This window comes from Juglans regia, chromosome 1 (genome assembly GCF_001411555.2).
Source record: "Juglans regia cultivar Chandler chromosome 1, Walnut 2.0, whole genome shotgun sequence".
Classification (NCBI taxonomy): Eukaryota; Viridiplantae; Streptophyta; class Magnoliopsida; order Fagales; family Juglandaceae; genus Juglans; species Juglans regia.
The window spans coordinates 41,253,430-41,278,990 of NC_049901.1; the positions used below are offsets into that span (position 1 = coordinate 41,253,430).

At 39.4% G+C, this 25,561-nt stretch overlaps 2 protein-coding genes across 3 annotated transcripts; both read left to right on the top strand.

Moving 5' to 3' along the window:
* Nucleotides 1–1,290: 1,290 nt before the first annotated feature.
* On the top strand, nucleotides 1,291–4,036 carry LOC108995658 (L-type lectin-domain containing receptor kinase VIII.1). The gene has a single exon (XM_018971255.2). The coding sequence runs from the start codon at nucleotides 1,430–1,432 to the stop codon at nucleotides 3,566–3,568; it is 2,139 nt and encodes a 712-aa protein (XP_018826800.1). The 5' UTR covers nucleotides 1,291–1,429; the 3' UTR covers nucleotides 3,569–4,036.
* Nucleotides 4,037–7,668: 3,632 nt separating this feature from the next.
* LOC108995646 (CCR4-NOT transcription complex subunit 10-like) lies at nucleotides 7,669–24,586 on the top strand. 2 transcript variants are annotated; one of them, XM_018971235.2, is made up of 6 exons: nucleotides 7,669–8,201; nucleotides 12,654–12,740; nucleotides 14,145–14,324; nucleotides 14,438–14,524; nucleotides 14,603–14,674; nucleotides 22,264–24,586. In XM_018971235.2, the coding sequence occupies exons 1-6, from the start codon at nucleotides 8,001–8,003 to the stop codon at nucleotides 24,214–24,216; spliced, it is 2,580 nt and encodes an 859-aa protein (XP_018826780.1). In that variant the 5' UTR covers nucleotides 7,669–8,000; the 3' UTR covers nucleotides 24,217–24,586. The 2 variants fall into 2 exon arrangements, with proteins under 2 accessions (XP_018826780.1, XP_035544355.1); XM_035688462.1 differs by having other exon boundaries at nucleotides 14,148–14,324.
* The last annotated feature ends 975 nt before the right edge of the window (nucleotides 24,587–25,561 follow it).

Genomic DNA, 25,561 nt, shown 5'->3' on the forward strand with positions numbered 1-25,561 from the left:
TCAATGCAAGACAATACATCAGAGTTGGTTTGATGTGGGGCTTAATCTGAATCCTGGGGCACGATATATTGATTTTACAAGGTTTGTTAGTGCATCACAAAATCGTGGCAGCAAGGAGGAAGTTGAAAAGATTTTACTAATAGCATGGAGATTTTGGTATATGAGAAACCAGAAAATGTTTGAAAATGTGGAAGTCCATCCTACAACAGCTATCCACCATGCATTATCCTGATGGTCTGATCTAAAAAATATGAAGTCTGGTGGGCAGAAGAGTAAAGGCAGATGGACTACTCCTCAGGTTCGATTTTTGAAATTAAATATAAATAGTGCCCTTTTCTCTAATCAACAAAGAGCAGGTGTGAGAGTTTTATTACGAGATGAGAAGGGGGATGTATTTCTTGCAACAAGCAAGAAAGAAATGGCAGTTAATGATCATTTTGAGATTGAATTGTTAGTCATTCTTAGAGGTTTACAATTATGCTTGCGCAGAGGATACCCAAATTGGAGATAGAGACAAATTCATTGATTATGGCTACTAGCATTCAAAGTCATGATGCCTTTTCCAAGTCTCTTATTGGGTAACGCCATCAAGGAAATTCAAGAGTTGATGAAGCTTTTTAACGAGTGTAGTAGCATTCAACATGTTGGCCGCAGCAACAATGAATGTGCACACAAGCTAGCAAGATATGCATGACATGTTGAAGAGATAGGTGTATGAGAACGTTCTTCGTATTATATGGATTGAAAAACATTGTTTGTAATGTTTTTGTTGATCAATGAAATTCTTGTTATAAAAAAGAGAGAGAGAGAGAAATAGAGCATAATTCATTGACGCTTGGCACAATCTCTCGAGCAATATTAAACATTTAATAATTATTATCTCGATCCATTTTCTATCTTTATTTCTCAAAAAATCTTGTATCTAGAAATTTTGAGTATCAGATACTCAAAAATACTCTCATATCAGAAAATACAACGCATCTAAAATGCTTGCGTAATATTTTGTAATAAATAAAATGCTCGTGAGTCGTGATTGATTCGCACGTGCAACCGGATGTCTCGTAAAGGGCGTGAACGGAAAAAATAGAGAAAAAAAGGTTTCTTTATCTCCAAAAAAATAACCGTTGGGAACGTATACGTGTCGGCCTATCCATCGACCTGTCTCTCTCAACCCTCCTTTGGATTCTCTACGAGTCTACCCTGCCATCCCATGTAGTATTATTATTATTCCTTAATTGTTTACTCGGTTTGTTCTGTTTTTTAAGCAAAGAACCCCATCCCCCCCCCCCCTCTCTCTCTCTCTCTCTCTCTCTCTCTCGTGATTCAATCTTCATCATCTGGTCTTTCTAACTCCCTCTCACACACCACGAATTCAGCCCCCACGAAAAGCCCTTTAGTTATCTAATGGGTGTTCACTGAAACTACGGCAATGGTGAAAATTTCTTTCGAACTTTCAGGCATTGTCTTGGCTCTCTTTACACTGTTGCTCTGCTTTTTCAACAGTGACATTACAGCTGCAGCAACTGAATTCGACTTCGGCACCTTGACTCTCAGCAGCCTGAAGCTCCTCGGCGACGCCCACTTGAACAATGGGAGCGTAAGGCTCACCCGCGACCTACCCGTCCCCAACTCTGGCGCCGGTAGGGTGCTCTACTCCGAACCGATAAAGTTCCGCCTGCCCGGGACACGCTTTCCTGCGAGCTTCTCGACTTTCTTCTCTTTCTCAGTCGCCAACTTAAACCCGTCGTCGATCGGCGGAGGGCTCGCCTTCGTAATCTCGCCAGAAGATGAGACCGTCGGCGACGCCGGTGGGTTCCTCGGCCTCCTCGCTGAGCAGGGCTCGCCCTCAGGATTCGTGGCGGTCGAGTTCGATACCCTTTTGGACGTGGAGTTCAAGGACATTAATGGAAACCATGTAGGCTTGGATCTGAACAGCATGGTTTCGGCGCAGGTTGGCGATTTGGAAGCCGTAGGGATCGATCTTAAGAGCGGCAATTTGGTTAACGCGTGGATCGAGTACGATGGGTCAAGCCGGGTGTTCAACATATCGGTTTCGTACTCAAATCTGAAACCGAAGGAGCCCCTCTTGTCGTTTAGCCTGGATTTGGATGAGTACGTGAACGATTTTATGTACGTTGGGTTTTCCGGGTCGACTCAGGGGAGCACAGAGATTCACAATGTCGAGTGGTGGAGTTTTAGTTCGTCGTTTGATCCGAGTTCGGGTTCTGGGTCTGGGTCTGCATTATCGCCTCCTCCTCCAGCGACTAGTATGATGAATCAGACTGCTGACTCATTGAAGTCACCACCGCCTTCACAGGCTCCCTCTGGGTCTGATTCAATTTCGAGTACCTCGCAGAAAAACAGCAAGTCTTCATCTTGTCATAACCAGCTCTGTAAGCAAGGACCTGGAGCTGTGGCTGGTGTGGTTACTGCCGGGGCTTTCGTTTTGGCCCTGTTTGCCGGTGCTCTAATCTGGGTATACTCAAAGAAGATCAGACACGTGAAGAAACCCGATTCGCTTGCTTCAGAAATAATCAAAATGCCGAAGGAATTCAGTTATAGGCAGCTCAAATCGGCAACCAAGTGCTTCAATGCAAATAGAATTATCGGCCATGGCGCATTTGGAACCGTTTATAAGGGTATATTACCGGAGACGGGCGACATTTTTGCGGTGAAGAGATGTAGTCACAATAGCCAGGGAAAGACTGAATTTCTATCTGAATTGTCCATAATTGGAACTCTTCGACATCGAAATCTTGTTCGGCTTCAAGGTTGGTGCCACGAGAAGGGGGAAATCTTGTTAGTTTATGACTTAATGCCCAACGGGAGCCTTGATAAAGCTTTGTTTGAAGCGAGAATACCTTTGCCATGGCCGCATAGGAGGAAAATTTTATTAGGGGTTGCCTCTGCCCTAGCATACTTGCACCAAGAATGTGAAAACCAGGTGATTCATAGAGACGTAAAGAGTAGTAACATAATGTTGGACGAGGGGTTCAATGCCCGTTTAGGAGATTTCGGTTTGGCGCGGCAAATTGAGCATGATAAATCTCCAGATGCTACAGTAGCAGCTGGGACAATGGGATATCTGGCGCCTGAGTATCTTCTAACGGGGAGAGCTACAGAGAAAACTGATGTGTTTAGCTATGGAGCTGTGGTTCTTGAAGTGGCTAGTGGAAGGAGACCCATCGAGACTGGGGCCGGGAGAGTTGGAGCTAGCAGCAACTTAGTGGAATGGGTTTGGAGTTTACACAAAGAAGGGAGGTTGTTAACGGTGGCGGATGCGAGGCTTGGAGGTGAATTTGATGAGGGCGAGATGAGGAGGGTGCTGCTGGTTGGACTGGCTTGCTCTCATCCTGACCCATTGGCTAGACCCACAATGAGAGGCGTGGTCCAGATGCTAGTGGGTGAGGCTGAAGTCCCCATTGTTCCTCGAGCAAAGCCTTCCATGAGTTTTAGCACTTCCTACCTCTTGATGAGTTTGCAGGATAGCGTGTCTGACTGCAATGCTTTGATCACCATGTCCACCTCCTCATCAGAGGATGGCTTCATTGGTGGCGATATCGTTTAATCCAGCCGACGGTTTTTTCTTTGTTTTGTTTTTTAATTATATGTATACGTGTTTGCCTAAATTAATAAATGCTAGCGCAAGTTTAGGACTTGAGAGTTGCAATTTTGCTTTTAGTTATATTATGTAATCCATTGTACAATTAGGATGGCATAGAGTTGTAGGAAGGAGCAAAAGAATGAATGGAAACTGGGATGTTAATTGTTTTTTAAATTTTCTGTTTCTTTTGTCACAGAACTGAAACAGATTGGTGGATATCTTTTCTATGCAATGTTTATGCTCGTTTTTGTTTAGAGCAGTGTGGAGTTGTTTCTTGCAGTTGGGCTTTCTTTTGCCTGGCGTAGGTGTATTTTCATTGTTGGATACTCTGTTAGTTGTGAGGAGCAAAGGCAATCTAGGTGGATGATGCCAGTTTGGTTTTCGAGTCATTAGTAAACTCATTATAACTATGAAAATGAAGATAACATCCCATTCTCAACTAATAATAGTTGTCCGGGAGTTGCCATGTTCTGTGGATTTAGACTTGTTTGCCTTTAATTGGAGCCAGTTTTTAATTTTCAAGTGTGGTGCAGATCTATCTAACGGGTCAATGCTCCATTTCTAGATGCCAGCTACAGTTATCTGTTGTAGGCGGTTGTTCACGCCCTTAACAATCCTATTGGTTCTTTATCAACAACTTTGAAGTATCCAGGTATAATCACTTGTTCCGATCTTTCGTTGTATTTCTATTTCTGTTTTCTTTTTATATCCTTGCAATATGAGCCGATTTTATTTTGTGCTATTGACAATTGGTATCCCACTCGACTAGAGATTGTTCAACCAGTGGCAGAATAAAGCGAGTGGGCATTTCATGGTCCTCAACTAATTCAAGCTTTACTGCTAAAGTTAAACTCTATACATAATTTTTTTATCGTTACTGCTAAAGTTAAACTCTATACATATTAATTGACTTATTCAGTTATTTCAAAGAAAAAAAAAATGACTAATTCAATGACTAATGGGTTTTGATATAATTTTTACTCTGAAGTGTTCAATGTCTGTAATTTGTTATATTGCTTGTGAAGTCGTTTGCGTTTGCCTGATTTTTCTATAAAACTTGAATGAAGCGGTATATTGCACAAGACAATGGTGCATTTTTATCTTAGATATTTGATACCAGTGTTAAAATTAACTCTGTTAGGGAATCAAGTTTGTCAATTGAAATATCATTGCCAAACTTGGCATCTTGTATTAACCAAGAGTGGGTAGATGTATTTATTCATTTCTGTCTCTGACCAACCCTTTTCATGCTGATAGAATACTCTATGATGAAGTTAGCAGCTCAATTAATTGATAAGATGAGGGCTCATCATATACATGGTCTCCTCCTCCAATATAGAGAAGATTTTTCAGCTTTGCGGCCCCCGGGCGAGGGGGGGGATATATATGTCTGTATGTCTAAGGTTTCAACTGGTTCTCCCGGAGGTACTAACATGGGTACGTTGTTCTCTATATATTCATGTGTCATGTGTTAAGATGTGGTATTGGTACACAAGTACATCTTAATGATGAAGACCTTAACAAACCGGCATGATATGGCTAGTTAAATCCATTACCGCCATCCTATATGTTCCCCCACTTCATGTTCATAGATTTAGGGTCATTGCATTCATTTTAGGCAAAGGAAAGGTAAAATCTTGATAAGAAGTATTTCTATGAACATCTTTCTAGCTTCTGCTAAATCCTATCTTAATAATTAGGGTAATGCTAGATATGTCTGTATGTCTAAGGTTTCAACTGGTTCTCTCGGAGGTACTAACATGGGTATGTTCTCTATATATTCATGAGTATTGGTACACAAAAGTACATCTTAATAATGAAGACCTTAACATACTTATCAAAAAAAATAATGAAGACCTTAACATACTGGCATGATATGGCTAGTTAAATCCATTACCGCCATCCTATATGTTCCCCACTTCATGTTCATAGATTTAGGGTCATTGCATTCATTTTAGGCAAAGGAAAGGTAAAATCTTGATAAGAAGTATTTCTATAAAACATATTTTTAGCTTCTGCTAAATTCTATTTTAATAATTAGAGTAATGCTAGATACAGTTTTAGGGTGTGAAAGTCCCCACACACTCCTTTTAAAAAGAAGTAGAGTCCATTATTAAAAAATATTCTTTTCATATGGATCCTAAGGGAGTGCGCGGGCTTGCACACTCTAAGACTACAAGTATCATTTCTCTAATAATAATTACCAAATTAACTTTGCTATTATATACCTCCATTGGTGCTTATTAGAATTTGAGGGTAACTTTTGTTTGTTCCAGGATATTTTTGTAGGCTAAATCAGCTGGCATTTTCTTCTTTACCATGACTATCTGTCTCTGGTTTCAAAAGTTAAAATCATGGGAATTTGCTGCGAGGCAAACTAGACTGGTGACTGCATTTAAATGTGTAGTATAAATGATTTTAGCAAAGTCAAGAACTTTTTTTTATTTGATCGGTAAACAAATTTTATTGATCAAAAGGGAGACAAAAAGAGTCTAAGTATACAGGACATATACATGAGCACATCTATGTCTAGTTTAGAGATACAAAGAAATCATGAAAAGACCTGCCATGAAAATCAATTACAATTGACCAATGGAGTAAAGTTTTGAAAAATAAAAATCTAAGTTCTTCCATTGATTTCTCTTGATCTTTAAAACATCTTGCGTTCCGCTCCCTCCAAATGCACCACCATAGACAAATAGATAACATTTTCCATATGGCTGCTAATTGAGAGTTGCCCCTAATACCTCTCCGAGAGGCTAAAAAATCACATACGTTTTCCGGCATCACCCACGCTAACCCCACATTAGCAAAGTCAAGAACTTGAGACAAAAACATGTATGATTTGCAGCTAAATACGAAACATGCTAACAGAGTAATGATTTTAAGCCAGTAGATGGCAATTTTTATGTCGTAAACCCACTATCTGCTCAATCGCTGATGTGAATGTGGTTTACCATCGATTTATTGTGCTTGCGTGTGGTGTTTCAATTAACAACAAAGGTATCCAAAACGGAGTTCATCTCATAGGGAATGCACAAAGATTTGATCCCCAGGAAAATCTCCTTGCAATTATCAGTTTATTGTACAAAATGATGCATTTTCTCCAAATTGCTATAAAGGTTTCTTCCTCTTCGTTCATATACTGTTAAATGCCCAACCTCTTGATTTTTCTGTATTTGCCAAAAATGAATAGTTTCTCCTACTTTTCCCCTAATCCTGTCTTGCTTTCTAATATACAATTTTTTTTTTTTGAGGATAAGAAAATTGTTTCACTTTAATAAAACACTTTCAGATTTCACTTTATTTTTTTTATTGCAACAACTCTTAATAAAAGTAGAAACACATAAAGCTTACCCAACTTAACAATTTTATTAAAAAATTTCTAATGTCATTTTATTAAAAATTATTATTTTTGTATATTTAAATAATAAGATTAAAGATATTTTGTAATAAAAGTTTTTATAGGGCCCCAATACAAAATAGTCAATTATTGCCATGTTTTTTTACATATAATTTTCAAATAATTATTATGTAGTCTCAAAATTTAGATCTCGTTTGGATTTAAAAATGAGTTGAGATAGTTTTAAATGAGTTGAATAAAATATTGTTAGAATATTATTTTTTAATATTATTATTATTTTAAGATTAGAAAAAGTTAAATTGTTTATTATATTTTGTATGTGAATTTAAAAATATTGTAATGATGAGATGAGATAAGTTGAAGTGAATTTTTAAATCTAAATCAAGGTTTAAACACGTACTTATAAATATTATATTAATTAAAATTGATACTGATTTTAACTTGAAATAAAACAAATACTCTGAGAGTTTTTTTTTTTTTTTGAAACATAAATACTCTGAGAGTTGGCAATAAATTCATATTTTTATTTTCATTGGCTAATAAATCTAAGAGGAACATAGTTACATAGCTGTCGATGCTACTTCCTCTGAGAAGTACCCTATTAACTTGGTTTCAAAATCCTGTGTCCAAATTCGGAAAAAGACCTATCAGCAAATGAAAATGAAAAAAGGCCCAAAACTTGAAACATAAAGAAGAAAAGTTCTCTCTCTCTCTCTCTCTCTCTCTCTCTCTCTCTCAATTTAGGCTTGTAGGTTTTCGGATTTCACTCACTCTCTCTGCAAATCGGACACATCTAAGCAAAAGAAACTCGAACAGGTGTCCTTCTCAGCAATATTCCGAAACTTAGGGTTTCCGAACCTTCCAATCCACCCCCCCCATCATCCCTAACCGCACTCCGTTTCCCTACTCGGAATTTGAATATTTTCGGGTTTTTCTAGATTCCTCGTACATTACGGTTCGGATTTAAGCCATTTTGGATAAGGTACTTGTAATATCTGGTAATCTCAGCCTCCAATTGGTCGATCTGCTGGAATGGACGCGCGAGATTCCTCGTCCTCGATGGCTGCCGCTGCTCCCAATCGCGACGGGTCCTCGGGCACCGACGACGACGCCGTTTTGTCCGTTGTGGCTGCGCTCGCCAAGGACGCCGCCTTGCACTTCCAGTCGGGAAAGTTCGCCGAGTGCGCCGAGGTCCTGAACCAGCTCTTGCTCAAGAAGGAAAACGATCCTAAAGTAAGCCTTTCTACACTCGCGCATACATGTTTCGGTTCTTGATTACATTTGTTTTATTCTTTTAGTTGGTTTTGCTTTGCGTTGCGATTGCAATGTGTATATTGATCGGATAAGTCGCTGTTTTGCTCGTTGCTTTTCTCAGTGGCAATGGTCGAAACTTGGTTGATGTTAGCGTGAGAAATGAATGGGCCCAATGGGTGTGATTTAACTTTAGCTTTGAAGTTCGAGTCTCATGTGGTATTTGAAAATATAAATTTTATGCAGCTTGAAGGAGTGAAAACGCAAAAGAAATGTGTGGTTTATAAGTTAGTAAGGTAAGTTCGATAAAAGAGGAGAATTCGAGGTGGGGACGAGTTTTTTATTTTCATTTTTAAGTTCGTGTTCTTCTTGAAGGCAGCCTTTTGTATATTTTGGAATGATTTGAAAGTAGTGCTGCGAGTTTTATAATTTTATAGTTCTTGTTGGCTGTAATTTGTTTTGAACGGAGAGGTTGTGCCATATTTCGAACAAATTACTTTCATTCAGAATAAACAATATTACATTCAAGAACAGATCTCAGGATCCATGGAGAAAGAATGACTTTTACTTCTTTGTGGTTCCATGCATAAATGAGAAGGTACAATACAGTGATGAAACTGTATCAGAAATTTACCTTTTGAATCAACACAATTTTTAGATTTGCTGTCTAGAGCAACCATTTTTTTTTTTTGATAAGTAAAATAAGTATATATTCATCCAAAAAGTGTCAATTACAAAGAAAAGTTCTGCTGCTCCCATCCTAACTAGGTGGGAACATTAGAAACTAGAAACTCATGAAACTCCATGCCATTAAAGTCCACAGCATGAGCCCAAGTACAAAGGGTCCTAAAAAATAACATTTTTAGCTCTGCTATTGATCTCTCTTTATCTTCAAAAATCCTCTCATTGCGCTCCTGCCATAAGCACCACAAAATACAGTTTGGGATCATCTTCCAAACCGCTTTAATCTGTCTCATTCCTCGAATTGAAGTCCAACAGGCCAAAGCATCCATCACAGTTTCTGGCATCACCCATGCTAGATCTATTCTGTTAAACACCGCATCCCAAATAGTCCTGGCTACCTCGCAATGTAAAAGTAAATGATCCACCGATTCACCCCCTCTTTTACACATACAACACCAATCTGCTATGATTATGTTTCGTCTTCTCAGATTATCCGTAGTAAGAATCTTCCCCAAAGCCGCTGTCCACACAAAGAAAGAAGCTTTGAGAGGAGCCTTATTGCACCAGAGCTTTCTCCAAGGAAATTGACTGTCAGGCACTTGTGTGAGTACCTTGTAAAAGGAGCTAACAGTGAAGACTCCTTTCCTTGTTGGACACCACCACAAATCATCTGTATGCTGGGTATTTGGGCGACAAGAGTATAAAAGGCTATAAAAGTCTATAAAACTCCCCATCTCCCAATCCTGTGCTGCCCTGAAGAAATTGATATTCCAAAGGATGTTTCTACCTTCAACTTCCATTACCTCCGCCACCATGGCATCTTTAGCATTTGCAATCTCAAAAAGTGTAGGAAAACTGTCTTGTAGAGTACAATTGGTACACCAAACATCCTTCCAAAATCTGATCTTTGAACCTGTACCCAATTGCAATCTTGTATGTTGATGAAAAACCACCCATCCTCTTCTAATGTGTTTCCATAATCCCATTCCAGCGGCCCCTCGCACCTCTCTAGTACACCAACCCCCCTCGAGACCACCATATTTGTTCTCAATCACAATCTTCCATAAGGCATCCGGTTCCTTGTTATACCGCCACAACCATTTGCCAAGTAGTGCCCGATTAAACATCCTCAGATTTCTAATACCCAATCCTCCATTGGAGATTGGACGACATACAATTTCCCACTTGACTAAATGGAATTTGAACTCTTCACCTAAGCCCCCCCACAAAAAATCTCTTTGTATCTTCTCAAGACGTCCCGCTACGCTGGCCGGTATAGGGAATAAGGATAAGAAATAAGTTGGTAGATTGGAAAGCGTACTTTTAATAAGCGTGATCCTGCCCCCTTTTGACAAATACATTCTCTTCCAACCTGCTAATCTTCTCTCTACTTTTTCAATCACAGTATCCCAAATAGAAAGCGCCCTCGGGGCTATACCCAGAGGTAATCCCAAATAGTTCATAGGGAGAGACCCTATCTTACAACCCATTATACCAGCTATTACCCTTAAATTCTGAACTTCTCCAATAGGCACCAACTCAGATTTGTCATAATTCACTTTTAAACCAGACACTGCTTCAAAACAAAGCAACAATGCCCTCACAGCCCTCAACTGTTCTGTCTCGGCATCACACATAATAAGCGTATCATCTGCAAACAGTAAATGAGAGATGGTGGTGGTACCCCTACTCGGCGATCCAATCTGAAAACCACTCATATTACCATTAGTCACTAAGGCTGAGATCATCCTGCTTAGTGCCTCCATAACAATAACAAAGAGTAAAGGAGATAATGGATCCCCTTGTCTCAAGCCACGCGAACTCGGGAAGAAACCCTCTGGACTGCCGTTGATTAACACAGAGAATCTTGCCGTAGAGATACACCATCTGATCCATGACCTCCATTTGTTTCCAAATCCGCACCTACCCAGTAGATATAGAAGGAAATCCCAATTCACATGATCATATGCCTTCTCCATATCTAACTTGCACATAAGCCCTGGGCTACCAGTCTTCACACGACTGTCCAGACATTCATTAGCAATTAGAGCCGCATCAAGTATTTGTCTACCCTTTACAAAGGCATTTTGGGGCTTAGTGACGATCTGTCCCAAGACCCCACTCAGACGATTAGCAAGTACTTTAGCAATGATCTTGTACGTACCATTCACTAAACTGATAGGCCGAAAATCGGAGATCTCAGAAGCCCCTACCTTTTTAGGGATTAAAGCAAGGAAAGTGGTGTTGAGGCTTTTCTCAAATTTGCCAATCGAGAAAAGCTCCTGAAACACCTTCATAAGATCTCCCTTTATCACCTCCCAACATTCTTGGTAAAAACCCATGGAGAAACCATCAGGACCGGGTGCCTTATCTTTAGCCATTTTCTTTATTACATCATAGACCTCTACCTCTTCGAATGCCCTTTCCATCCTTTCAGCTTCCTCCAACTCTATATTACCAAAAACCAATCCATTCAAAGTCGGCCTCCACCCCACCTGTTCAGTTAGAAGCACCTCAAAGAAATTTACCACATGGTCTTTTATTGCTTCTTCTTCTCTACACTCGACCCCCTCAATTTTCAGCATCTCAATGTTATTATTTCTTCTATGAGAATTTGCAATTTTATGGAAGAACTTTGTGTTCCGATCCCCTTCCTTTAACCAAAGGGCTCTCGATTTCTGGCGCCACGACATCTCTTCTTGTAGAATTATCCTCTAGAGCAACCATGATAGAGCAAAAGAATATTTAGATGTCTAGGGTTTTAATACAGTAGAAAGGTACAAACTTTGTGATTATTCCACCATGCTGTTTTTATTACTAACCTATATCAGATGTTAATTGGGGTCCTTTTGTAGAGGGAATAGCTGGTTTCTTCTTTAAAAAATAAATACCTTCAACATGCTTGCTGTTTTCTATGATAAAAACCACAGATAAAGTAAGTTTGCTGTATTGCGGAGGAATGTCTGTATAGTGAAATATTGATAGATTTTTTTTACATAATTTTATTAATAGCACAAAAGGGACCCACCCTAGTACACATGAAGTATATGAAGGTTATGCCCAACTAGTAAAAGAAAAAATTGTTTGGACAGTTCGTTTTTGCTAACTACACCACATTAAGCACAAAGAGACCATCCTCCAAACTTTTTTTTTAAAGTACCGGCCTCCAAACTGAATTTTTGTGATCTCCACAAGAGCTCTGCCAGCATGCAAACAACTCCACCACTTGCTGAGGCATGATTGGCTCAATCCCAGAAGTGCAGAATATCACTGCCCATAATGGTCAGCTCCCAATTGAGAGGAATTAAATATGAAAAGGTCTTTGTTTTAGATAATTTATGCCAATCTTGTATTGTACCACCATGAATTGAAGGGTATTGTGTCAACACTACTTGTTAAATCATATATGTTTTGAAAAGTGTTTTTGTTTTAGTATGTTCCGGAAGACTAGCTGTACCCTATTTATTGGAATTCCATATGCAACGCCAAAGTGTTAAGATGATTCTGGATTTATATTGGACAAATTTTAATGTCAACTTCTTGATTGAATGTTCTGTTGATATAAAATTTAAGCTACTTGTGATGTCACTGTTCAACTGTAAGCATTTCTGTGTATTTGTGGATCAGACTCGTAACCTTATTTGTAGACACATTCATAATTACTAGGATGCACTCAGCAAGATGGAAGTGCTATAATCTTTCTCGGCTGTAGCATTTATGGTTTTCTAATCGTATGTATATATTTTTTAGGTTCTTCACAATGTTGCAATTTCCGAGTTCTTTCGGGATGGCTGCTCAGATCCTAAGAAGTTGCTTGAATCACTTAATAATGTCAAGGTACACTATCCTTTTTACCTTTTCTCCCTATGATGGTATATAGTCATATTAGTATATGCTAGAACCAAGTAAACCCTTTACAGCTAAAGAATATATATATGTATATTTCTACTTATCAATATATATGTATATTTCTACTTATCAATATATATATATATGTATGTATATTTCTCACTCTAGAATTTCCATATGTTAGGCGTGATTTTCCTTTTGGAGTTGTTGGAAATATAGAGAGAGGGTCAGAGAAATGGAGTAAATTGAGATTTAGCATATCCATACTTTCATTGGCAGGGAAAATAAAATATCACCTAGTTGGAGAAGTATTACCTACAGTTACCCCCATCAGAGTAATTAATGGTACAACTTGGAAACTTTTGGTTAGGCTGTTTAATATGACTGGCACATCATTATGTCTATGGCTCGAATCCTCTTTGGTGCAAACAATTTTTAAGAGCCATCGGACTAGGGGAATTTTCCTTTGAATTACCTAAGGTGCTCTTGCGGAAAACTCCTTGCTGAGTGCTTGTGCACCCCCGGGACTAGTCGGGATTTTGTTCTCGGACACCCAGTGCCAACAAAAAAAATTGTAACAGTTGAATATGTGAGATTTATCATTCTCCAACTGCAGGGTGGTCATGTGGAGACTAATAATATTATCTTAGAAGAAAAAGTGATTTGCTTAAAGTTCAATATCTGAGTACTAATCAACTAAGGAAAAAGTCCAGCATCTGAGTTTATCATTGAATATGTAACCCTAGGAAGAATAATGATTTCTATAGTACAGTTTTGTAGTGTCAGTACTTTTTTTTCTAGTTCATCACCATGTTCTTTAAATTTATATAAATATGTATGTGTGTGTATTAAAACTTTCTAGGTTAGATTAGAAAATGAAGCCATTTATATGCATAGAAATGCGATTTTTTTTTTTCAATTGCTAACCATGTTTGTAAATTGGTTTGGAAATTGCAGTATGTAATGTATCATGGCCCGCCTTTTAACTAGTATTTACATCTTTCTGGAAGTCCAATTGTTTAAATAGTAATTTTTTTATTTTACAGGAAAATTTTAAATTATAAATAATGACATACAGTGACCTTCAATCGAATGGCTGAAATATATTCTGCTGCTGTTTATACTTGGGAAAGTTACTGATTTTTTCTTTCTTGTTCCGTATTGTGGCCACTATTTTGTATTCCTTTTCTTGTGCAACTATTCCTTCAATTCTATATAACTGCTGTAACGAAAATAGCCACTATTGAGATAAATTTTGTTCCCTGCATTAAGGTAATATTTGTGGTTCTCTCATCTAGTATTCCAGACTCATTTTGATTACTAGTTGATGATTTCATCTTTGCTTCTTGTTTATACGTCATTCATTGTTTCTTTTTGGTGGTATTGGTTCAGAAGAGAATTGAGGAGCTTGCCTGTGCATCTGGAGAACAGGTGGAGGCTGTTAGCAATCTTTTGAATAAAGTCACTTTGGGGTCTAAAGGAAGTACGATGGCAAATCAACTTTCCACAACAAATAGTTCCAATATTGTTTACACAGATGAATTTGACACTTCCGTGGCAATCCTAAACATTGTATGTTTTATGTACGTCTTTAAATAAATTTGTTGGAGGTTGCTGAAGGGTAGTTTCTTTCTTTTATTTATTGTTTGAATTCACATGCTTGTTTTTAAACCTGCTTTTATCAGGCGGTTATCTGGTTCCATCTCCATGAATATACAAAGGCATTATCGGTTCTAGAACCTTTGTATCAAAATATTGAACCGATAGATGAGGTATGATGGTTGTACCCTATGGTTTTCTTAGGTGGTTGTAATCCTGTGTTAAATGCTTTTCTATAAATTTATGTGCAGACAACAGCTCTTCATATCTGCCTCTTGTTGCTAGATGTTGGGCTTGCTTGCAATGATGCTTCAAAGTCTGCTGTAAGTTCTTTTTTTTGTTTGTTTGTCTTTTGATCGGTAAATAATAATTTTAGGGCAATGATACCCATACACCTTCTTTACTATTGCTTTACTACCTAGTTATTTTTTTTTTCTTTTGTTATTTGAATCTGGATTAAAAATCCCAGAAAATGACATTCTTGCATTATTTAGAAGAAAATAAATTCAATCAACTAATATAATCATGTAAATTAATTCAAAATAAATTCAATTTTATAAAAATTTACTTAGAGCAAAAGGTCAATTTTTATAAAATTGAATTTATTTTTAATTAAATTACATGATTACGTTAGTTGATTGAATTTATTTTCTTCTAAATTATGTAAGAAGGTCATGTCTTGAGATTTTTAATCCAAATTCAAAGAGCAAAATGAAAAAAAAAAAATAGCTGGGTAGTAAACAGTTGCAAAGGAGGTGTAATGATATCATTACCCATAATTTTATCGTTGGTAGAAAGTAGGCACAACCCAAGTACACAAGACTTATACAAGAGCAACACCTATGCAGAATGGACTAGAGATTCAAGGAAATCATGAATAGTCATGTCATGGAAGTTTATTACAGTTGACCAATGGAATAAGTTATTAAAGAAAAATATTCTAGGCTCGTCCATTGTAAGTTCTATTTTACTAGTTTGAGTAATCAGTTCAGTAAAAACTTTTGGCCCATGTTCTTGAACTTTTACCACTGTTTGCTTTTAAAGTAAATATAGTATTATTAGACAGAGGCAACTGCTGAGCTTGAGCCTTGTGGTTGTATATCCTGTGTGACTTGCTCCTCCTGTTATGGCGATAATGTTTTTTAAGTTTGGCAGACCGGGGTTTGTTAAGTGGAAGACCTATTGCTAATGTTGAACATCCGAAACAAATTACTTACCTTTTGGTGGGAGTTTGTGTTCTTCTCCTTAAGATCAGGGAGTATTAGAGACCCTAGTGAGATGAAATTGAGACTTGAAAGTATATGAAACTTGTAGCTTTTGTTTAGAAAATTTTATTAAAAGGCCCAATTTCTTCTTAAAAAGTTCTTTCTTTCTTTCTTAATTGTTTGGTAGAATACTGAATTAATAAATGCTTTGAATTCTCACATGTAGATATCTCCATTCTTTATTAATGTCTTCATTACTAGCTTTGTATATGTGGCTTAGCCGTTTAATGACTGGTTTTGTTCTGACACGGACATATTCTTATTTTCTTGTGACCTTTTAATGGAGTAGGGAAAGATATTGGTTTACTTCTTCAAGTAGCTCGCATGGCTTGCTATGACATTGTAGATAATTTTACTCAGTAGGCATGATACAGTATTGTCTTGTGTGCATAGCCTTCTAAATGAGTAAATGGTAAACCACAATGGAGTGAATTAAGTTGACATTGATCCTGTGTACTTTTTTTGATAAGTAAATGATCCCATGTACTTGGGTTATTACCTATCCTTATTATCAATAAAATTTGTATACCAATCAGAAAAAAAAGTTGACATTGATTACCTGATTTGTTGAAGAATAGTGGCTCTAATTCACACAACTTTCAGTCAAAGGATGGTTTTAGTCCTGCGTTCATTACTAAGTGGTGCACCTATTTCATCTCTGGAAGAGTGCTTTTAATCAAAGTCAACCTATCGCCTTTCGGCAAGTATAGCCTCTTCCAAGCAGCCAATTTGCGCTCCACCCTTTCGACTACATCATTCCAAATCATTTCAGATTTAAACGAGACACCTAACGGTAAGCCAAGATACTTCATAGGAAGCGAAGATATATTGCATCCCAAGGTAGTAGCTAAAATCTCCACGTCGGGGATAGCCCCCATTGGTATTATTTCCGACTTTGCAAGGTTGATACTTAAACCTGACACAACAACAAAACAAAGGAGTAGCGCCATCAAGGCTTGGACTTGTCCAAGGTGTGCACCACAAAAGATAAGCGTGTCATCAGCAAATAACAAGTGAGAAATATTGAGATCGCCATTCCCCACCGAAAAATCATGGAGTAACCCACCGTCCACCAGGCCTTCAATCATCTTGCTGAAAGCTTCCATGACAAATAAGAAAAAGTATAGGAGAAAGCAGATCTTCATGTCTCAAGCCACCAGAGGAGTTGAAGAAACCCATCGGTGAGCCATTTACCAAGATAGAGAAACTAGCTGAAGAAATGCAAAATTCTATCAATTTCTGCCATTTTTTCCCAAAACCACATCTTCCAAGTAACTAAAGAAGGAACTTTCAGTTGACATGATCATATGCTTTCTCCATGTCTAACTTGCAAAGTAGCCCTGGTTCTCTAGACTTCAATTGACCATCCAAGACTTCATTTGAGATAAGTACCGAGTCAAGGATTTGTCTACCTTTGACAAACGCATTTTGCGGCTTCGAGATTAGTTTTTCCACCACCGAGCTTAATCTGTTTGTTAACACTTTGGAAAGAATCTTGTACATCCCATTCACAAGACTAATGGGGCGATAGTCTCTCACATCCCTAGACCCCACCTTTTTAGGAATGAGGGCTAAAATGGTGGCATCAAGACTCTTTTCAAATCTAGTATTAGAATGAAATTTATGAAAGACTTGCATAATATATTTCTTGACCATCTCCCAACAATCTTGAAAGAAACCTAAAGTAAACCCATCTGGACCGGGAGCCTTATCACTTGCCATACCTCTGATAACATTGCCCACTTCCTCTTCTGTAAATGACCTTTCTAACCACCTTGCACTCTACTGGTTTAATGTGGAAAAAGACAAACCATCCACTCTCGGTGTCCAATTGTGCTCTTCATATAAGAGTTGTTGATAGTATTGTTTAATGTGGTTTTTGATTACCATATGATCTGAAGAAGCTGCCCCATCTACCATCAGTATATCAATAGCATTGTTCCTCCTGTGAGAGTTAGCCATCTTATTGAAGAATTTCGTGCATTTGTCCCTCTCTTTAAGTTAGAGTACCCTTGATTTCTGTCTCCAATAAATCTCCTCTATCAAAGTAACCCTTTTAAGATCAACAACTACCTGGCTCTTGTGAATTTTATCAGGTTCAGAAAGGGTTCTAGCCTCCTCCTCGTCTTCCAGACCCTGTAGTTTCTCCATAAGGGAGCGCTTCTGCTGAAACACATTACCAAAAACTTGTTCATTCCATTGCTTCTGGTCTTGTTTCAGCGCTTTCAACTTTTTTGCCATAATGAAGCTTGGAGAGCCTTGGAAACTATAGGAAGTCCACTATTGCCTGACCATGTTTACAAAACCGTCAGTTTTAAGCCACATATGCTCAAATTTAAAATACTTTCTACCCCCTTGGATGCCTTTGCAATCTAAAATGATGTGGAAGTGATCAGAGCATAAATAGAGTAATTTTCTTTGAGCAACATCCGAGAAGTGTGACTCCCAATCGGGAGTTAGCAAAAATTTATCGATCCTCGACCAAGATAGACAATCACGGTTGTTGGACCGGGTAAACGTGCCTCCTAATAGTGGAATGTCAATGAGCTCCTGTTCTGAAATGAAATTAGAAAATCTCTCATAGCTGGAGTGATGTGAGAAGCATCCGACCTTTCACTTGGAAAGCGAGATGTATTAAAGTCCCCCCCCTAATGCAACTTGGTAGCTCCCACCAACTAATGACTCCCGTTAGTTCTTCCCACAAAAACCTTCTCTTCGAATCAATCTTTGGGCCGTAAACACTAGCGAATGCCCATTTGAAGGTGTCTTCTAGATTAACAAAAGAGCGTGCAACCGTGAAATCACCCACACACTCTACCACCCTTGTGTCAAACATCATTAGAATTCCCCCAGAAGCTCCTTTTGATGGTAGGTAAGACCACCCTACATGTTGTCCTCTCCATAGACTACGAACTATTTGTCTTGTAATAGCTTTCAATTTAGTCTCTTGTAAGTATATGATGTTCCCTTTCCATTGGCGAAGTAAATTTTTGACTTGGAGCCGCTTATTAGGATCATGCAGCCCCCTCACATTCCATGATAATATTTTTGGCTTCATGGGACAACCATTTTACCTCCCTTACAACGCTCCCGAGTAGAGCTCTTCTCACCCCCATCTTCTTTCATTGCCCATTTTAGCCTTTTGAGTTCTCTTTCCCTTTTTTTGGCCGAAGCTAAGGATTGATTGGACTTGGATTGGGTATTAACAGCCTCTACAGCTGTAAGTAGGGCCATAAAATTCTGCTTCGAAATCCCCGTAAGAAATTCCTACCATATGCTTAATGTCTATCACTCTCTAGATAACCCAATCTGACACATTTGGATGAAAGGAGTTGAGTGGAGTAGGTTCATCCTCCCCATCCCTATTAGCCGTAAACAGAGCCAAAGAGCCAGAATTTTCAAAAACACTGGGTCTTTTGTCGTCTCCAATCCCATAGAAACAACTTGATCCGACACCTGGACCACTACCTTCGCCGCCAAGGGGACAAGAAGCAACCCAGAAGGTGCCGGCGGCATTGTCTGTGTCACCACTAGGCCCGAAAGCTCAGCTAAATCAGCATTCGTTGCCATCAAACCACTTTGTGACAATGCCGATAATGACTTTGCCGCAAGAGCTTCGGGAGATAGGCCAGAGCATGCTGGCGACCAAGTTTGTGCCACCTCAATGGGTGGCGGCCCGCCCATAAGCTCCCTGTGCTCTAACGAAACTTACACAGGACCAATTGGCTTCATCGAGGGTTTTCATCTCATGGGTTGCCATCGCCTGGTTCTTTGTCGCTGTGGCTACCATCGCTTGGGTTGCTGATGCAAGGGAAGCTGTCTGTTTTTGTACCAATTCCGGCGCCAAAATGTACTTCTCAACACTTCACAGGCTCGGGTTTGTTTCTCTAGCCTCTGCCGACGCACTCCCATCGAGCCCTTATCACATGACTGATTCTGTGCAGATTCCGGCGATAAAAAGCAGCTCACGACACTACTCAGATTCGGCTCAACAACTCTAATCCCTATCGACGCCAATTCCGGCACCCCAGACCTCGCCGACGAACCCACCACCATCGACGTCGACCCCTGACCCATAGCCAACGGTGGAGGTTGAGGCCCACACGACGGTGGGCTTTCTTTGTTAGCAGCCCTACGTCTCCAGGCAGGCTTTGTACCATGGGCCTGAGAGACGGGCTAGGCCAGCATGTTGGGCCGCTGGGCCACTTGAAGACTGGCCTGCGATTGAGGCCCATCAGAAGCCACACTCTTGCCCTTAAGAGAGCCTTATCCCTGGAGCCCAGGATCATAATCAGGCCCATTACGAGAGCCTTCTCCTTGGCCCATTACGAGAGCCTTCTCCCTCTACAATCCCTCCTCAATGCAACGTTTTAGTATCCTCTTATTAATATGCAAACACCCCCACTTGTGTCTCCATCTCAGCCAAAACATGCAGTAGAGTTACCGAACTTGGCCTTGACAGACTCTTGCCCAAACTCGCGTCTTCACAGAGCCGCGCCTTCTCCAGAGTGGAAGTAATGCCTGTCCTCTCTGCAGGTTTTGGAGCTCGAGACAAGGCCTCTCTGTACAAAGAGAAGACCTGGTGCCCCTGTGGTGGAGAAGGAGGCGTCCATGGGCGGCTTCCTTTGTTATTCCTTCCCAAAATAGAGGAAGTTGCAGAAATTTCCTTCAACAACTCTCCAAAATTCCTCCAACCTACCCCTTTCCTCCTTTCCGGTATCACTAGTAAGCCATGTTGTTTCTCTTGACTGAACTCTGATAAGGAGAAAAAGCTCCCATAAAAGTTACGCTGCCTCTGCACCACCAACACCTGAGAACCATTTCTACACGATCTGAGGAAAACAAAGGGTCCCTCAAAAGCAACACCTTCCTCCACTATGGCAGCCAGCCATCCCAACGAGTCTTGATCAATGAAAATGTGATTCACAGCACGATAGCTGCTCTCAATAATTCTCCACCACCTTGTATTTATTTTCTTAAATTCGAAGCACTTTTGATCAATAATAACTTTCCTACTAGACCCCATCACAACACAACTATACATAAAGTACTGAAAAAACTGGGCTAAACAACACTGGTCTCAACCACCGTTAGCAGAAGAAACACCGATGGAAAGACACAGCATTATTCCTCGAGTGTACAGAGAGAAAAAAATTAGGGGAGAGAAAATCCAATGTGCCCAACTGGATAAGACCTATCACTTCCAATTGTTTTTTAAGACCTATAACTTCCATATTATCATGTCAAGATACTCTGGACAGTATATTCAATATGATACAATCTAGAATTATATTGTTGCCTTTAAATTGAAGGATATCATTAAATGGGCTCCTCCCCCATGATGCCACTTCCTAAGTCTTGTTCCTTGTCTCAAATTTCAACAATTCAAGGTATTCTGCTACAGAGTGAAATCGCTATGCAGCCTTCTTTTGGGGTTTCCTGTTGGAACCCCTGAAACAGTTAGCTATTATTTCCATTGATATCAGCACATAACATAACCATATTGGGTGCTTTTTCTTGCTGCCCCATTCTAGTAATGTGATCTATGCATAAAATTCATAGGATAGTTTATGGTGACAATATTCTCTATGGTAGTTGTCCATACAAGAAAGCTGCTTTTAGAGGTGCCTTTGTCTTCTAGATACTCTTCCAAGAAAAAAGATTTGTATCTTTGAGTAGTAAGGGCCTGATAGAATGAACGGACGGTGTACTTCCCCTTTTTTAGGGGATCCAGAGACCTTGTCTACATCTCCTACTCTCACACTAGTGGAGTACAGCAAATTATAGAACTCTTTGAAAGCATCTACTTCCCAATCTTGTGATGCTCTGGTTTTCTTAGCCAGATCCACAGGTGCATGCATAATTTAACAATAACAATTAAAAATGGTTTGCCATGTCCTGCTAAGAAGTTATTTCTTGCTTGCGGTATGGTATTCTTCCTTTGTAAATGTGCTCTATGGGAATGTGATTGAAACATGCTGTGTGCCTTTTTGTTTATTAAAAAAATGGAACTTATTTCAAGCTTTTTCTTGAATTAATCTGGGAGAGGTGTAATTATAAGGAATTTAGAATTCAAATAGTCTAAGCCTTGATGTCCACAAGTACAATGTACAAGATATGTGGCCCCCTGTCGAGGTGTGCTTTGTGAAGCTGTGGCAACTGTGAACACAAGTGTTGCATTGGTAGATCTTGTAAACTTGTGAACACAAGTGTGCAAGATAAAATTTTTGTTCTGTTGACCTTCTAAACCTGACGGATCAAATTGAAAGTGCATTTTATAGAAACTTTTAACTCAATGAAACTGTTGAGGTTCTTTAAATCCTATGCTAGTGCATTTTAGGCAGTTCAAGCCATCTAATGGAGCTGCATTCTTGCCATATATAGGGCAATGATAAAATTTAGGTAGCATTGTATACTTCTTGTGTACACGGGCTTCGCCTATTTCATTAGTATCAATAAAATTTACATCTTATTTATAAAATAAAAAAATGATAATCCAATTCAGACGATGCTCTGATCAAATGCCAGTTTGCTGACAGTCTTGGTCCAAATTTCACGTTCATTTGAAAAACTCACACTATCATTTTCAATTTGCTTATCCACATTCTATTGTCCTTATTCAAAATGGTATGATTACTTGTGTTCAGGATGTATTAATTTATTTGGAAAGAGCTTTTGGTGTTAGTTGCACAAGTCAAGGTGACAATGGCAACACAACACAACAGTCTGGGAACCTCGTTGCAAAATCTTCCTCTGTTCCTTCACCGGCTACAGATGCTTCTCATTCAGATTTAGCTGCTAGTGTGAACGCCTCAGAAAATACTTTATCGAGGACCTTATCAGAGGAGGCACTTGAATATGAAACCATGTTCTCAACACTAGATATCGGTGGACAAAATCGAGTGAGGCCTTCTGGTATTTCGTCTTCAAATGATCTGTCAAGGCCAACTGTTGATAGGTCTTTGACCACAGTTGATCTGAAGCTTAAGTTGCAGCTTTATAAAGTTCGGTTTCTGCTTCTCACTAGGAACCTCAAGCAAGCAAAACGTGAAGTCAAGCATGTTATGAACATTGCACGTGGGAACGATTCATCAACGGAGGCTCTCCTCCTGAAGTCTCAGATTGAATCTGCACGCGGCAACCACCGTAAAGCCATTAAGCTGTTAGTGGCTTCAAGTAATCGGACAGACATGGCAATTTCAAGCATTTTCAACAACAATCTTGGGTGCATTTATTATCAGCTTGGGAAATACCACACATCATCAATATTTTTTTCGAAGGCACTGACTAATACTTCATCACTTCGGAAGGAAAAGCCGCTAAAGCTGTCAACTTTCTCCCAGGATAACTCTTTTCTTATAATATATAACTGCGGTATACAGTACTTGGCCTGTGGGAAACCAATTCTTGCCTCTCGCTGCTTCCAGAAGGCCAGTTTGGTGTTCTACAACCGACCTCTCTTATGGCTCCGACTTGCTGAATGCTGTCTGATGGCTTTAGAGAAGGGACTACTAAAAACTAATCATGCTCCATCAGAAAGATCAGAGGTCAAAGTCCATGTTGTTGGCCAGGCAAAATGGAGGCAACTTGTTGTCAAAGACGGGATATCAAGAAACAGACATGTGGACTCTGTTGAAGGGGATACTTTTACTCTGAGAAGTGATGGGCAACCAAAGCTTTCAATGTCGCTTGCCCGGCAGTGTCTGCACAATGCTCTGCACTTGCTGAACTCTTCGGAGTGGAACTATTCAAAATCTGATTTGCCCTCTAGTTCCTCCTTGGAGGAAAATGAATCAAGTGAAGCGGCTTCGTCTAAGAACTCAAACTACAAGAACTTAAACAACATTGATTCAAAAGCATTTACTGTAACAATAGGTGTAGGTCAGGCTAATGCAAATGGTGACGCCAAAGAACCAAAGGGAGGAACAAGTCAGGAGCTCATACAGAATTCTCTCTCCTATTATGAAGATATTCAGAGAAGAGAAAATCAGTTGATCAAGCAAGCTATTCTTGCTAACGTAGCCTATGTAGAGTTGGAACTGCAAAACCCCACGAAGGCCCTGTTGACCGCTAGGTCTCTCTTGGAACTAACAGAATGTTCTAGAATTTACATCTTTCTTGGACATTTGTATGCAGCGGAGGCCCTCTGCCTGTTAAATAGACCAAAGGAAGCTGCTGAGCATTTGTCGATTTATTTGTTTGGGGGAAGTAATTTTGATTTGCCATTCAGCGAAGAGGACTGGAAGCAATGGCAAGTGGAGAGGACCGTCGATAGCGAAGAGTTTAATGGAGTATCAGTGACTACCATGAATTCTTTAGCTGAGGACCCACAAGGTATCGTCTTCCTAAAGCCGGAAGAGGCGCGTGCAGCACTTTATGCAAATTTTGCTGCGGTGTCTGCCATGCAAGGCGAACTTGAGCAGGCCCATCAATTTGCGACGCAAGCACTATCCATATTACCCAACAGTCGGGAAGCGACTCTGACTTTGATTTATGTGGATCTCAAGCTCGGTAAGTCTACAGAAGCTCTTGCCAAGTTAAAGCAGAGTAGTCGCGTCAGGTTCCTCCCCAGTGGCGTAACATTGAATAATTCTTCTTGATTGTTGAGCCGAATGTCCAGCCCCCCCTTCTCAGCATTAGATAGCGGTTAGATCAGCAATCCTTTCGAGGATATGTAACATATATATAGTTCAATTCAGGGAATAAAGTTTCCTCTTTTTTTATTTTTTTTGGCCCCTTATAATTTTTCACATCTAGAGTCCATTACTTGGGGGTGGTGGCTGTGTCTGTGTTTTGGTTAGTTCGGATGCCCACCTTTCAGATTTGAGATGTAGTTTGATTGGGGTTATCGTGTTGTAGTGGCTAATCCAGTTGGTGTTCAAGAATAGAGAGAGATCATGTGCTTCTCGAGAAAGGAATTGACATTTTTCGATTTGAATTTGAATTCCCAAGTCTTCTTTTCATTTCAAAGGCTCTGAACTTCTTTTCTTTCTGTTATATGCATGCGTGCAAATTTTTGATATCCAGATAACTATGTACCGTCGTCTATGCAAGCATGACCTATTAATTGATTCTCATCCATCTTCACAAATTTTGGTTAGATTAAGGGGTACTACTGTCATCTTGAATGGCAATGGCGATTTTCAAATGTAATTGTGTGCATTCATTATTCCTTGGGATCGATAGATATCAATCGAATGCCGTACAACGTTCCCTGTGACGTAATTAAAGTAGTGTAAAATAATAATAATTAATAAAAATAATCCATGTTATTATTATCCCAATTAATTAAGAAAAGTCATAAAATTTCTTTCATATGAGATCATGAATGTGAAAAGTCCATATATGGCTAAGAGGTAGGTAGCATTTCATATGGGCGTGAGGGCAGCTCTAATTTGCTTCATCAAAGTGGGCTAAACTAGATGGATTTTTATGGGTCTAATGAAATTTTTCTGTTCTAAAAAGTCTTTTTTTTTTTAAAGAACATGATATTTTTTTTTGCTTCATCAAAGTGGCCAACTTCAAAATAACAATTTCGTTTTCATATATGTTGCAGTGCGGTTTGCGTTGACGGCATGCATAATATTGGTGTCAGAGTGACAAAGTTATCCTGGATGCTACTAAGGCTTGGACCTTCTGATATGGCATAGGGATGCATGGTAGCTGGGGTTGATCTGAGATTATTCAATCCCTCACAGCTGGGGATTGAATAATTTCCCTGGATTATAATTACCTTCAAAGTTCGTTTAGCAGGAAAAGCATTTTTGCGGTGACTGAAGATTGGTCATATGGTACTAATGAACTTCTACCTCCAAGTAGGTCTGTTCACTCGGGCTGGCCCGAAAAATATGGTCTTACCCGACCCAATTTAGATAGCTTCTGATGAACCGGTTACCCATAGGGGTGGGTGTAATCGGTTCTATGGGTAATCGATTCGGTTTTAGA